Genomic DNA, 13,213 nt, shown 5'->3' on the forward strand with positions numbered 1-13,213 from the left:
GAAAAAATAATAGAAAAGTAAAAAGAAAAAATAATAATTAAAAAAAATATTGCACAGCCACATTACCTAGAAAGTAAAAGTTGATGTTAAAAAGCCCTAAGTGTGGATGATATAAATTATCTTCCATATAAAAAGTATAAATATCTCTTAAAATACAGCTGCAGCTAGACTTTAATACCACACATTATTTGATTCATCTGTTAATGAGGTAAGAAACCAAGTTGCTTACAATGCTTGTGTTTGTTTGTTTGTTTTTTTGTTTACTGAAAATATTTGAGGGCAGCAACAAGAAAGAATTTCTCTAAAAAGATTTCTGAATCCAGGACAGCGATGTGCGCGGCTCTGCCGATCAGAGAGTCTGCCGTGTTGGGCAGGGCGTTAATCACGTTGTAACGAACCAAGGTACAGTCCTTGTTCTGCAGAACTGGCAGCAGCAGGTTCTGGATCATTTCGGCATAAATTGGTCCTGGAGAAGAAAAAAGAAAAAATTCAGACCATGTCAATTCCCAGGCATAAGTAACACTTATTTGACCTTGAGGTCAAAATGATTGAACATCTCCCCTGCAAAGAGAGACTGAGAGCCCTGGGGCTGTTTAGTCTTGAGAAGTCTGAGAGGGGATCTGATCAATGACTATCAATATCTGAGGGGTGGGTGTCAAGTGGAGGGGGCCAGGCTCTTTTCAGTGGTGCACAGTAATAAGACAAGGAACAATGGATACAAACTTGAACAGAGAAGGTTTCACCTCAACAGGAGGAGAAACTTCTTTACAGTGAGGGTGACAGAGCCCTGGAGCAGGCTGCCCAGAGAGGTTGTGGAGTCTTCCTCTCCAGAGACTTTCAAAACCCACCTGGATGCATTCCTGTGCAGACCACCCTAGGGGATCCTGCTTTTGGCAGGGGTATTGGACTCAATGATCTCTGGAGGTCCCTTCCAATCTCTAACATTCAGTGGTTCTGCAGTCCCAGAGGAATAAGAGAAGTGCTGTGTTGCTATTCTGGGCAGACAGAATATGCAGGAAGTTTAATTTGCCCAGAAATGGTGGGAAAATGATTTCAAGGAATGCATTTTAGAGTTTGTATATTTATAGTCAGGATGTTCTCATTGGTATTCATTTATCAGACTATGTTTATTTGCTGTTGTTTATTTGTAAGGCTGGAATGAATCCCTGCAGACAGGGATCTGCTGGAGAGAGTCCAAGGGAGGCTATGAGGATGATGAAGGGACTTGAACGTATCTGCTGTAAAGAAAGACTAAGAGGCCTGGGGCTGTTTAGTCTGGAGAGGAAAAGGCTGAGAGGGGATCTGATCAATGTCTATAAATATCTGAGGGGTGAGTGTCAAGATGAAAGTGGTAGGCTCTTTTTGACATCTTACTGTTTCCACATTCCCATAGGATTCCCTTTGTCCCTGTAGCATTATCATAAAGTAAACCCAGGGTCTCAATATCTAATAGAGATGCCTCAGTTAAGCAGCCAAAATTCAATGGGATCAATGTGAGACCTTGGAGGTTTCACCTGAGTGCTCTATTTCCTTTGCAGGGGAGGGCTGGAGAAGGATTTTCCATGAGGGTGTCTAGGTCAAGGAGGATAATTTGAAGCTGAGGGAGAGCAGGGTTAGACTGGAGCTTAGGAAGAGGTTGGTGAGACTCTGGAACAGGTTGCTCAGAGAGGTTGTGGATGCCTCTTCCCTGGGGGTGTTCAAAGCCAGGCCGGATGAGGCCTTGAGCAGCTGAGTCTAGTTGAAAGGTGTCCCTGCCCATGGTGGAGTAGATGATCTCTGAGGTCCTTTCCAACCTAAGACATTCTACGATTCATTACCTGATTGTTTATCTTTTAAAGCTGTTTTACACATCTCAATGCGAGCTGAGTGATAAGGAACATAACGATCCTGCAGAGATCCAACCAACACAATGTTCTTGAAGTAATGAAGACCTACAGGAGAACAGAAAAAGGTACCCATTAGAGCAAATCCCCTGACAATTAATACCAAATGATTAACATACTCTAATATGATTAATATATTCATATAGAATTAATACAGTCTAATATAATACAGGAAAATAATATAGAAGTTTAATTAATATATAAATATAACTACCATAGAAATATAATATAGAAATTAATATAGAAATATAATTGTATACAAATATAATAGTATAGAAATATAAGCAATATCTGTTGTATTATTTTATACACTATTATCATTAATAATTTCACAACTGAATTTTGGCACTGATTTATTACAAGATGTTGCACTAAAAGGCAAAAAACTCCCCAGTGCATTAAGCAGAGATAGAGAGTAACAAAATGTTTGCTTCCTTTCCTCTGCACATACTGTAATACACAGAGGCATGACCCAGTTGTGATGTCTCCCGTTTCATAGATTCACAGAATGGTTTGGGTTGGAAGGGACCTTAAAGATCACATCCAGTTCCAATCCCCCTGCCCCCAGCCCAGGTTGCTCAAGGGCTCATCCAGCCTGGCCTTGAACTACTCCAGGGAAGGGACATCCACAACCTACCTGGGCAACCTGTTCCAGTGTCTCCCTACCCTCACTGCAAGAATTTCTTCCCAATCTTCAGTCTAAATCTGCCCTCCTCAAGTTTCAATCCATTTCTCTTCATCCTATCACTCCAAGCCCTTCCTCTTGATTCTTAGGAGGAAAGTGGTTGGTTTCTGGCTAGCAGAGAGCAGTAAAGCCTCCACATTGCTTAAAGAAACCTCAAGGTGGTTGGTGCCTTGTCTTCACTGGTATTTCAGTCACCATCGCAGCTGCAGCAGGATTCATCACCATCACTCTAGCATCCCTGGTCACAGTTCTGTATTGCTGCCTTTCAAAGAGCAAGTACCAAAGCAAGGATCCCCCAAAGCAGGGATCCCCCAAAGCAGGGATCCCCCAAAGCTTACCTGCTTTTTTACTGAGTTTGTAGAGGAAGGTTTGGCGTGGATCTGAATGGTCTCGACAGGTCAACTGCAATAAAGACCCAGACTTCTTCCATTTCTGCATAAACCACAGTCCTGCATTGTTAGGTACAACATCAGTATAGGGCCACAATAAAAGATGGAAACTCATTAAATGTGAGTAAAAAATGCAAAGTTCATATGCTTAGCCTCTGAGATGTTCATATTTCTCCTTGCCAGGAGTGACAACAGACAAATCTGTCAGCCACAAGGCAATACACAAACTCTATTATAGTAATTTCCAGACTCTTAGACCACTTTGATGCTCAGAGCACCTCTCCTATAAAGACAAACCGAGAGAGCTGGGGCTGTTCAGTCTGGAGAGAAGGTTCCAAGGAGACCTTATTTTGGCCTTCCAGTATCTGAAGGGGGCTCCAAGAAAGCTGGGGAGGGACTTTTTAGGGTGTCAGAGTGACAGGACTGGGGGGAATGGAGCAAAACTAGAAATGGGTAGATTGAGATTGGATGTTAGGAAGAAGCTCTTCACAGTGAGGGTGGTGAGACACTGGAACAGTTTGCCCAGGGAGGTGGTGGAAGCCTCATCCCTGGAGGTTTTTAAGGCCAGGCTGGATGTGGCTGTGAGCAACCTGATGTAGTGTGAGGTGTCCCTGCCCATGGCAGGGGTTTGGAACTGGATGATCCTTGAGGTCCCTTCCAACCCTGACAATTCTATGATTCTATGATTTTCAGATTCCCAAACATCACTTTATAGAACTGGGTTCATTAAATAGAACCTGACAAAAGGAAGCAGAATTTTCTTTGCAGGAATACCACAGTAGAACATTTTCTCTTGTGCTGTAGCCTCTTTATTAGTCAATGAGATTAATTAATCCAGATAATCTTCCTTCCCTCCCCAAGCAAAACAAAAAAGCAGGAAAGCAAGTGCTTGTAAGCCTCAAGAATGTATTTATGTGTTGCTTCAGCTCTCAGAGAAATCGTTATTGATTAGATTGCAATTTATTAGCAGTGAAACAGAAGAGTCATTTAGACGTCAGCAGCCAGGATTTATTATCTTGGCATCTTCTAAAATCTTAAGAGCTTGAAATACAGAGGAAGGCTATTGTATAAAAAGGATAGTTTGTACAGCCTTTAACTATACTCCAGAAATCCTTACTTTCTCCAGAATACATTCTGGATTATCCTCTGAGAGCTTTAACTTGAATTAACTGAAAGTCATTTGCTGGCAGTGATATAAACAAGCAAACAGCTCTCCCTGTCTGTATCCTGCAAAACTGCACTTTCTAAAAGTAAAATCACTTTGGGGTATTTGGGTGAAATTCAGTCACAGATTCTAATATCTGAAAGATATTGACAGTAGCCCTGAAGAAAAGGACTTGGGGGTGCTGGTGGATGAGATACTCAACAGGAGCCACCAGTGTGCTCTTGCAGCCCAGAAAGCCAAGCAGAGCCTGGGCTGCAGCAAGAGAAGTGTGGCCAGCAGGGCCAGGGAGGGGATTCTGCCCCTCTGCTCAGCTCTGGTGAGACCACACCTGGAGTATTGTGTCCAGTTCAGGAGCCTCTATTAAAGAAAGATCTGGAGGTGCTGGAACATGTCCAGAGAAGGGCCACAAGGATGAGCAGAGGGCTGGAGCTCCTCTGAGGACAGACTGAGAGTTGGGGTTGTTCAGTCTGGAGAAGAGAAGGCTCCCAGGAAACCTTCTTGTGGCCTTCTGGTATCTGAAGGGGGCTCCAAGAAAGCTGGGGAGGGACTTTTTAGGATGTCAGGGAGTGACAAGACTGGGGACAGTGGATCCAAGCTAGAGGAGGGGAGATTTAGATTAGAAGTTCTTCCCCATGAGGGTAGTGAAGTGAGTCCAACCCTTTAACCATTCTATGATTAAATGCCCAGCAGGTACCCACAGTGAATTACATTGTAGATATCTTTACCTTGAAGCCCATCTCCCTGGTAGTGTAGCAAGGGCTACAAGCTGTTTCAACCAAATTCAAAGGGCTCTGATGTTGCCCCTGCTTCTATTAACTCCAACAGTAACTCCACTTAGCCACCAATTCTTTTGTGGCACAATAGAAAACTTGAATCAAACATACTGGAAAATGCTTATAGAGTGCATCTCTTGCACACTTTTCATAGGATGGCTTAGTTTGGAAGGGACCTCAGAGATCATCCATTCCAACCTCACTGCCATGGGCAGGGACACCTCTCAACTAGACTCAGCTGCTCAATGCCAACCTGGCCCTGAACACCCCCATGGAGGAGGCATCCACAACATCCCTGGGCAACCTATTCCAGAGTCTCACCACCCTCATACTGAAGAGGTTCTTCTAAGCTCCAGTCTAACCCTGCTCTCCCTCAGCTTCAATCCATTCCCCCTTGGCCTATCGCCAGACATCCTTAGAAAACTCCTTCTCCAGCCTTCCTGTAGGATCCTTCAGGTACTGGAAGGCAGCTCTAAAGTCTCTCATGTTACAACAGTGAGATCTAATCACCAAAACAATGCAGAAACGTGCAGCCCACACTCACTTCCAAGACAAAATCCCCCCTTAAAGTGACAGTAGTGAAAGAAGACTTTACCTGTGTTCACAAGAGCACTGCTGTTGTAGAGGGTACCGAGGTGTGGTCCAGACAGAGACAGGAAGGTATGGAGTTTGGTGAGGTAATATTTAAATCGAGGTCTTGTGAGCACTGAACGGATTATTAAATTACCCAGGGAGTGTCCAATAAAGCTGTTTAAAGAGGGGGAAAAAAAAAACAGAGGAAAAAAAACCAAAGTGATGTCATAAAATGTTGGAAGAGCACAGGGAGAAAATGAATCAAGTTTTCATTCAGCAGCCTGGATTTTAGGCAACACAAAATATAGCTCGTGCACATCTCCCAGTCTCCTTGCAAACATGCTTCTGAGCTCCTCTGGAGTTATTTCATACATCACTTTTGAAAAGCTAATGAAAACAAACTCTCCTTCCACCTCTATCTCCCACTCAAACCCCAGATGATTTCTGGGTGTATATCCCACTCAAACTAGAGGTTGTTCAGCCTGGAGAAGAGGAAGCTCTGGGGAGACCTAGTAGTGACCTTCCAGTACCTGAAGGGGGCTACAAGAAGGATGGAGAGAGACTGTTTGCAAAGGCCTGCAGGGACAGGACCAGGGGCAATGGCTTCAAACTTGAGGAGATTTAGATTGGATGTTAGGAACAAGTTCTTTATCATGAGGGTGGTGGAATACTGCAACAGGTAGCCCAGTGATGTGGTTGAGGCCCCATCCCTAGAGATATTCAAGGTGAGGCTTGACAGGGCTCTGGGCAACCCAATCTAGGTGAGGATGTCCCTGCTGACTGCAGAGGGGGTTGGACTGGATGAGCTTTGGAGGTCCCTTCCAACCCAGACTATTCTATGATTGTTTCTGGATTTCTTTCTCTTAGCACCAAGTCCTGAGGAAATACTTGGTGAGTTGTGGTATGAGTGAATAAATCACCACTTTGATAGTGCTGGCACTCAGTATGATAACTGTGTGAGAGTCACTGAGACAGCTGAGTGGAGAAGGATTCCAAAAGTAACCCTGTAAGGAGGAAAATCATTACTTAACTGGATCTGATTACTTTAAAATAGAAGCAACATCTCAAATCTGCTTAACAGCTGGACCAAGATAAGTGATGATCAGTTTGAGTCAGGCAACTGAAGAGTATCTGTCTGCCTGGAGAAGACTACATTTAATTGTTTCTCCAGGGGGCAGATGGATGGGACTCCAGCTTTTTGTATCTAAGAGTAATTATCACTTAATCTGAGGTGCCTGTGATCAAACTCCCAAGTCTGCAGAAAGCATTTCTTTAGAAGGGACACCACAACATGGCAGGTATTTTGCAGCATTGCTTACAGAGCCCTGCTGAGGTAAGGACCACAGCATCCTAGGCTCTGTCTTAAAGAAGATGTAGTAGAGACAAGACTCAAAATTTCAAGGAAAAAAAAAGTGTCTTCTTATCTTAAAAATATAGTCTCGAGAAATGGAGAGAACAGCAAACCATCCCAAAATCTATAGTAGAGCTATTGTGAGGTGTCTCTGCCCATGGCAGGAGGCTTGGAACTGGATGATCTTGAAGTTCCCTTCCAACCCAAACCATTCTATAAGTCAATTGTGGCTGAATCATCTCCATGCCACACTTTTACACTCTTAAGATCACCCTTTCTATTTGCTCTGTATGACTAAATTCACCAACCAAAAAATAGCTGAACCAAAGCTACTGCTGATACCTGGGTAAAATATTGAGCTAAAAAATTCTGTGCCTCTTTAAATGCTTCCCAGTCAAAAATTAGTGCCTCTGAAAATTCCAATTTACAGCCAAAAGAAAATATTTAGACCTTAGGTTGTGGAATGGCAGAGCCACTTCTGAGCTGGATGAGGACTTGAGCAACCTGGGCTAATGGAAAGGTCCCTGCCCATGCTTGGGGATTGGAAGTGGATGATCTTTAAGGTCCCTTCCATCTTAAACCATTCCATGAATCTGTGAGGAAGCACAGGACAGCAGCTCCTTCCACAGGACAGCAGCTCCTTCCCTGCAGTGCTTAGCTCTGCCCTAACCCCACCAACAGGACTAGGAGAGCTTACAACCCTGCTCAGTCTTCTTTCAGTAGAGACTTCCCTCTCTCCTCTTTGTCCTCCTCCCTCCTCCCTGAAATGCTACTTCTCCCTCTCTCTCCCTCTCTCCTAAGCACCACATTTTCAGAACAAGCCAAGGCTCTGGTTTACTTTCTATAAATGGTATATAGAAGGGACTTTACCTGATTTTTGCCAGGGTTAGGTTATAAATCTGTATATACTGTATAATTTCATCTAAAAGGCGATCTGTCATGGAATCAAAATCAGCAAAGGTATCGTTCTGTAAGATAAAAGAAATTAAAAAACCAACCAATAACTCTCTTTTCTAATGCAGCAATGCACACCCTGCCATCACTGCGTTCTCACTCCCCAGTGTTTTGATCAACAGCACACGAACACGAGCATCCACATTAACTCTTAATACAAACACTACACCTACTTACTAGATTTTTTTCCCCCTTTTCTTTTTTGTCTTTCTTGGAACATGGGATAAAGTGATACACATTTTACTGTAAGAGCCATTTGTCTTCTGATACAGTAACCCAAATCTTAACCTCACACAGCCAGCCTTGCCTCTAAGCTTTCTTCTACACATAACCTTATCTGCAGTAAAACAGGAGAGCGAACTGCACAACTAAATCACGCTGCCCATGAAATAAAAATGGGACAATTGCTGCAATAGCAGAAAGAATCTATATTAATATTGCTTACTCCAAACAAAACAACTCTGTAAAGCCTTATTACCAGTTCATACCTGATTATCTACAGTGAGTACCAGTCAGAAGTTAAAACAGAAGTAGGCAAAGGCTTCGTAAAACATCTCAACACAAGTTCCAAAGGATCTGTGATAAAATCTGTTGTGTTCAACATATTGATAAATGATCTGGGAAAGGGAAGGGGGAGGTGTGAGATGTCAGAATTTGTAGATAAACCCAAATATTCAGAACTCTCCAGGATTTGAGAAGTATCTTACAGTTGTTACATGTCTGGGTGATACAATAGCAAGAAATGCAAATCAGGGGAAACCAGCCCTGACCATATCTGCATTCTGTATCGTCAGCTGTCTTAGGAAAGCAAGGCATGGACAGAAAATATCAGGGGAGCATTTTCTAAGTCCATAGTGCGCATCCACCTGAAAATGCCCTGTCTGGGTCCAATCATCCTATTTTAAATAACAAGAAGGTTGAAAGTGGGCAGGAGAAGGACCTCATGAATGGCCAGAAACTGTTTCACATGTGATCCCGAGTAATACTGGATGGACTAAGTCTCCCTCAGCTGCCTCCTGGGGGAGCAATTATACCTGTTTATAAAATACTTCATTAACTGAAGTGGAAAATGGGGAATCTTTTTTTTTTTAATTCCAAACCAGGCTTTAGTGGGATCTGCTGAAGTGTCCTTGTTTGCAGGTGAGTTACTGATGTGTATGAACTGTAGCATTAATCTCAGCTGTATGCTGTGGAAACTGGAAGTGAAAGCGTTCAAGGAGCAAAGTCCAGCCAGTAGCTACTAGGCCAAATGTCCTCAATGGAATTCCCAAATCAGAAAGTTTTAGAACTGTTGACTGCCAAAAAGCATAGGGCTGGAGAGGAGAAAGCATGGCCTGGTACCTGCCCAGTCTGTGTCACAAAGCATTCCAGCAACAGGAAAACGCTAAATGAACCTTTTTCTTTGAGCTCCTGAAGAGCCTCTTTGTTTTAATCCATCCCTGAAGCTGGCCTAACACACACCTAAAGCCTAAAAATTGCTCTTCTGTCATATTTACCTCATCTGAAAACAAGAACCACAGTTGACAGCAGCATGCTGAGGGAAGAACAAGAGGCAGGCATTCTGTATGTCTCAGGTGGTGTGAAGTAGCATCTCTCCCTTCCTGCCACACCACTTCTCACCAGCACCATTTCCACCACTAACAGAGAGGGGATTTTATCTACTCTCCTAAGTGATCACTGAGAACTTAGCAGCACACATAAATGTCACTCCTTAGATCTTTACCTTCAGTACCACCCTAAGTTTTGTAATGACTTCAATGCCAGCCACAGATCAATCCGATCACAGACTCCGTGAGAAAACAATAAAGGGCCAGAGAAACGTGGTGAGCTGCAAGGTGACAGTGCCACCAGACAGCCACATCTGAAGATGTCCCCTGGGCACTGCTTTGCAGAGCTGAAGTTTTGTTGGCAAATACCTGATTCCTTTCAGACATGAGAAAATCTATCCTCCCTCCAGGCAGCCCGAGCTCAATGTAAGTCTTCACTAATCTTAGATCTGCGCTGTTACCTTAAAAGGAAAAACAATCAAGAGTTAGAGACTGTGAGCTCGCACTGAAAGCTCTTACCAGACTCAAACGAACCTGGTTTATATTTAAACACAGCCAATGATGTTCTCAGCCCTAATTAAAATGCAGGGAGCTAAACTGCCAAGCCAAAAGTGGTGACAAAATGGGGCTATAAAAATGACACTCAATCCAGACATGGGTTTTGGAAGTCCTGTTCCTTTTTGTCTTAGCATCCCACAGATACACAGCACCCTGAACATCACAGTCTTGAAAACCTCATTAGTTGTGATAAAGGCCAGTTAAAGAATTCAGAGCTAGCTTAAGGAGTGAGGAATAAGGGCAAGTTGTAGATATTTTGGTGGAATGAAAGGGCAGAGTGGGCTGTTGGCAAATAAAGATGCATTTAGAGTGGTACCCAAGCCAACAAATCATAGAGTATCTTTGGCTGGAAGAGACCCTCAAGATCACCCAGTCCAACTTTTGACCCAGCAATGCTAGGTCACCACTAAACCCCATCCCCAGCATCCTGAAGATTTCTCTACATCAATGACCTTGCATTCTTTTGATTAAAGAGCAGCACTTTTGCCTTAATTAGAGAATGAGGGTTTGATTCAAACCTGTTATTAACAGGACAGAACTTGTATGAAGAACTCAGCATTTCAGGTTGTCCCTGCCCACGGTAGGGGAGTTGGAACTAGATGATCTTCATGGTCCCTCCCAACCCCAAACTATTCTATGAATCTGTAAATTCTAACTCTGTGGAATTGTCTAAGGCTTCAAAGAGGCGATGCTTTGTCACAACAGATTTTTCTGGCCAAGTTAACTTTTGCATCCATTCTAGGCATGCAACAGCACCTGAACATCTGCACGTCCCTTCCAACCCCTAGCATTCTATCATTCTAACACCTACACTAGTAAGAAGGAATACCTCTGAGTTTTGTTTTAAAAGAACTCAACAAAGGCTGCTATCTGCCCTGAGGAATCAAAAAACAGAGAGCTGTTCTGTTATTTTAATTATTTATTAACTTAGGAACTTGAAAAGTGAATGAGGTGGCTGTGCACTGTTGGTCCAGCCCAATATTCTATCATAGGATCACAGAATGTTAGGGGTTGGAATCCTATTGCTCTCTTGTGTTTTCTTGCATTGTTAAAGAAGCTGCTCAAAAAAAGATGAAACCATTGATCACAGAATGGCTTGAGTTGGAAGAGACCTTAAAGACCATCTAGATCCAACCCCCCTGCCATGGACAGGGACACCTCCCACTAGACCAGGTTGCTCAAAGCCTCATCCAACCTGGTCTTAAACACTCCCAAGGATAAGGTGTCCACAATTTCTCTGGGCAACCCATTCCAGTGTCTCACCACCCTCATAGTAAAGAACTTGATGGAGCACCTGAACTAGAGGGGTATAATTTCTTACCAGGCACAGATGCTCTGAACTAAAAGCAGGGGAACATATTCAAGCAATTACAACTTTCCAATTCTTTCAGTTTCCAAGAGATTTTATCATTTTGATCACTTCTGTGTCTCAGTCCTTGAAAATATTAAAACTCCAACTGGGTTCGGTCCTAGACAACACAGGCAACCTGCTGCAGGTAACCCTGCATTGAGCAGGGGAGGTGGGTCCAGAGGGAGTGAGTCCAGAGGAGGGCCATGAAAATCATCAGGGGAGTGGAGCACCTCTGCTATGAGGACAGGCTGAGGGAGCTGGGGGTGTTCAGCTTGGAGAAGACGAGGCTCCAGGGGACCTAATAGTGACCTGCAAGTACCTGAAGGGGGCTACAAGAAGGCTGCAGAGGGACAGGATGAGGAGTAATGGCTTCAAACTAGAGAAGAGCAGATTTAGATTGGATGTTAGCGACAAATTCTGCACCATGAGAGGTGGAACACTGGAACAGGTTGCCCAGGGAGGTGGTTGGGGGCCCATCCCTGGAGAAATTCAAGGCGAGGCTTGACAGCACTCTGGGCAACCTGATCTAATTGAGGATGCCCCTGCAGAGATGGTTGAACTAGAGGACCTTTGTAGTTTCTTTCCAACCCAGACCATTCTGTGATTCTGTGGACTTAACAGTCTCCAGAAATTCCTTCCAACTTCTGTGATTCACCAAATCAACCTTTTAAAAATCTTATAAACACTTGACTGCATTTTACAACTACTAATTGTTTACCCTAAGAAGAGACACCTATTTTATTTCCCTTGACAATCTAACACCTCAAATTCTGAACACAAATGGGTTGTTACTGGCTCCATTCTACTAGCATGACAGGGACAAATACCTATCTGACAGAAAAAAATGGGACATGTAGCTACTGTGAACTGTACTGTGAACTAAGGCCTTGAGCAACCTGCTCTAGTGTGAGGTGTCCCTGCCCATGCCAGGGGGGTTGGAACTGGATGATCTTTGAGTTCTGCTCCAACTCAAACCATTCTAAGATTCTGTAATTCTATTAAGTTGCTCAAAGCCTTGGTCTAGTGGGAAGTGTCTTTGCCCATACGAGGGGGGTTGGAACTAGATGATCTTTAAGGTCCCTTCCACCCCAAACCATTCTAGGATTCTATAATTCTATCAAGTTGCTCCTTGGACTAGTGGAAGATGTCCCTGCCCATACCAGGGGGTTGGAACTGGATGATCTTTAAAGTCCCTTCCAACCCAAACCATTCTTTTATAATTCTATGAGAAAAAGAGTTTATGTGCATGGAAATTTTACTAAAGCCAAATGTTACATAAAATTCTGCATGTAAATGATTCAGTGGAACGGGCTGGCAGATGTAGCAGTAGAAAGTCAGATTCCCATTTCCTTCCAGTGACTCTATCCCAGAAAGGTTCCCTTCAGAGTTGAAATGACAAAAGCTAAACCCAAGGGGTAGTCTGAACTGCTCTCTCAATATCACTTTCCCCAGCCTACCATCAAGGCCATGGACACAGACTATAAGATGTATTCCTTCTTCTGAGCAGTCATCCTCTTCCATACTGAAATAAGGTATTGAAGAAGCCAGTTTGAAAACATCACTGTACATAAATCCAGGAAGCTTCAGTTGTTTCAATTCTTCTTTAGCCTGCTGGAAACTGGAACAAAACCATATTTGTAATACATCAAAATTTACTCACAGGGTCTCCTAGGATACAGTTTTCTACTTTATTTTTGCTTTGTCTTCTCTGTAACTGATACAAAGGGAAATAGATTTATCAAATTATTATCTCCAAGCCAGTTCCCCAAAATCTTTTTTATTGCAGCTTCCTACAGCCCCTTTTCCTCTGTAACAAGATCTATCTATCAAGCTCTACTGACTTCTCAACTTGGAACATCTCTGCAGATCCTGAGGTGTGTCTGAAAATCAGTGAAAATCCTGGGTTAGCTCTGGTCTTGAGCAAGCACCAGCTTTGTTTAACAGCAGTAACAACATTCCAACAATCAAAACCAACCACGAGTCA

The 13,213-nt window shown here is 43.3% G+C and overlaps 1 protein-coding gene across 8 annotated transcripts in view; it reads right to left on the bottom strand.

The window, feature by feature from the left end:
- Positions 1–227: 227 nt before the first annotated feature.
- Positions 228–13,213, bottom strand: part of FAM135A (family with sequence similarity 135 member A) — a 71,058-nt gene continuing 58,072 nt past the window's right edge. For all 8 annotated transcript variants that reach the window (XM_054392532.1, XM_054392574.1, XM_054392549.1 and 5 more), the window contains 7 exons: positions 12,687–12,847; positions 9,690–9,781; positions 7,690–7,787; positions 5,491–5,642; positions 2,907–3,017; positions 1,818–1,931; positions 228–466 (listed from right to left, as the gene is read on the bottom strand). In XM_054392532.1, the coding sequence (XP_054248507.1) occupies positions 261–466; positions 1,818–1,931; positions 2,907–3,017; positions 5,491–5,642; positions 7,690–7,787; positions 9,690–9,781; positions 12,687–12,847 (934 nt within the window). In that variant the 3' untranslated portion in view covers positions 228–260. The remainder of the gene's footprint in view (positions 467–1,817; positions 1,932–2,906; positions 3,018–5,490; positions 5,643–7,689; positions 7,788–9,689; positions 9,782–12,686; positions 12,848–13,213) is intronic.

The sequence above is a fragment of the Indicator indicator genome, chromosome 2, assembly GCF_027791375.1.
Source record: "Indicator indicator isolate 239-I01 chromosome 2, UM_Iind_1.1, whole genome shotgun sequence".
NCBI lineage: Eukaryota > Metazoa > Chordata > Aves > Piciformes > Indicatoridae > Indicator > Indicator indicator.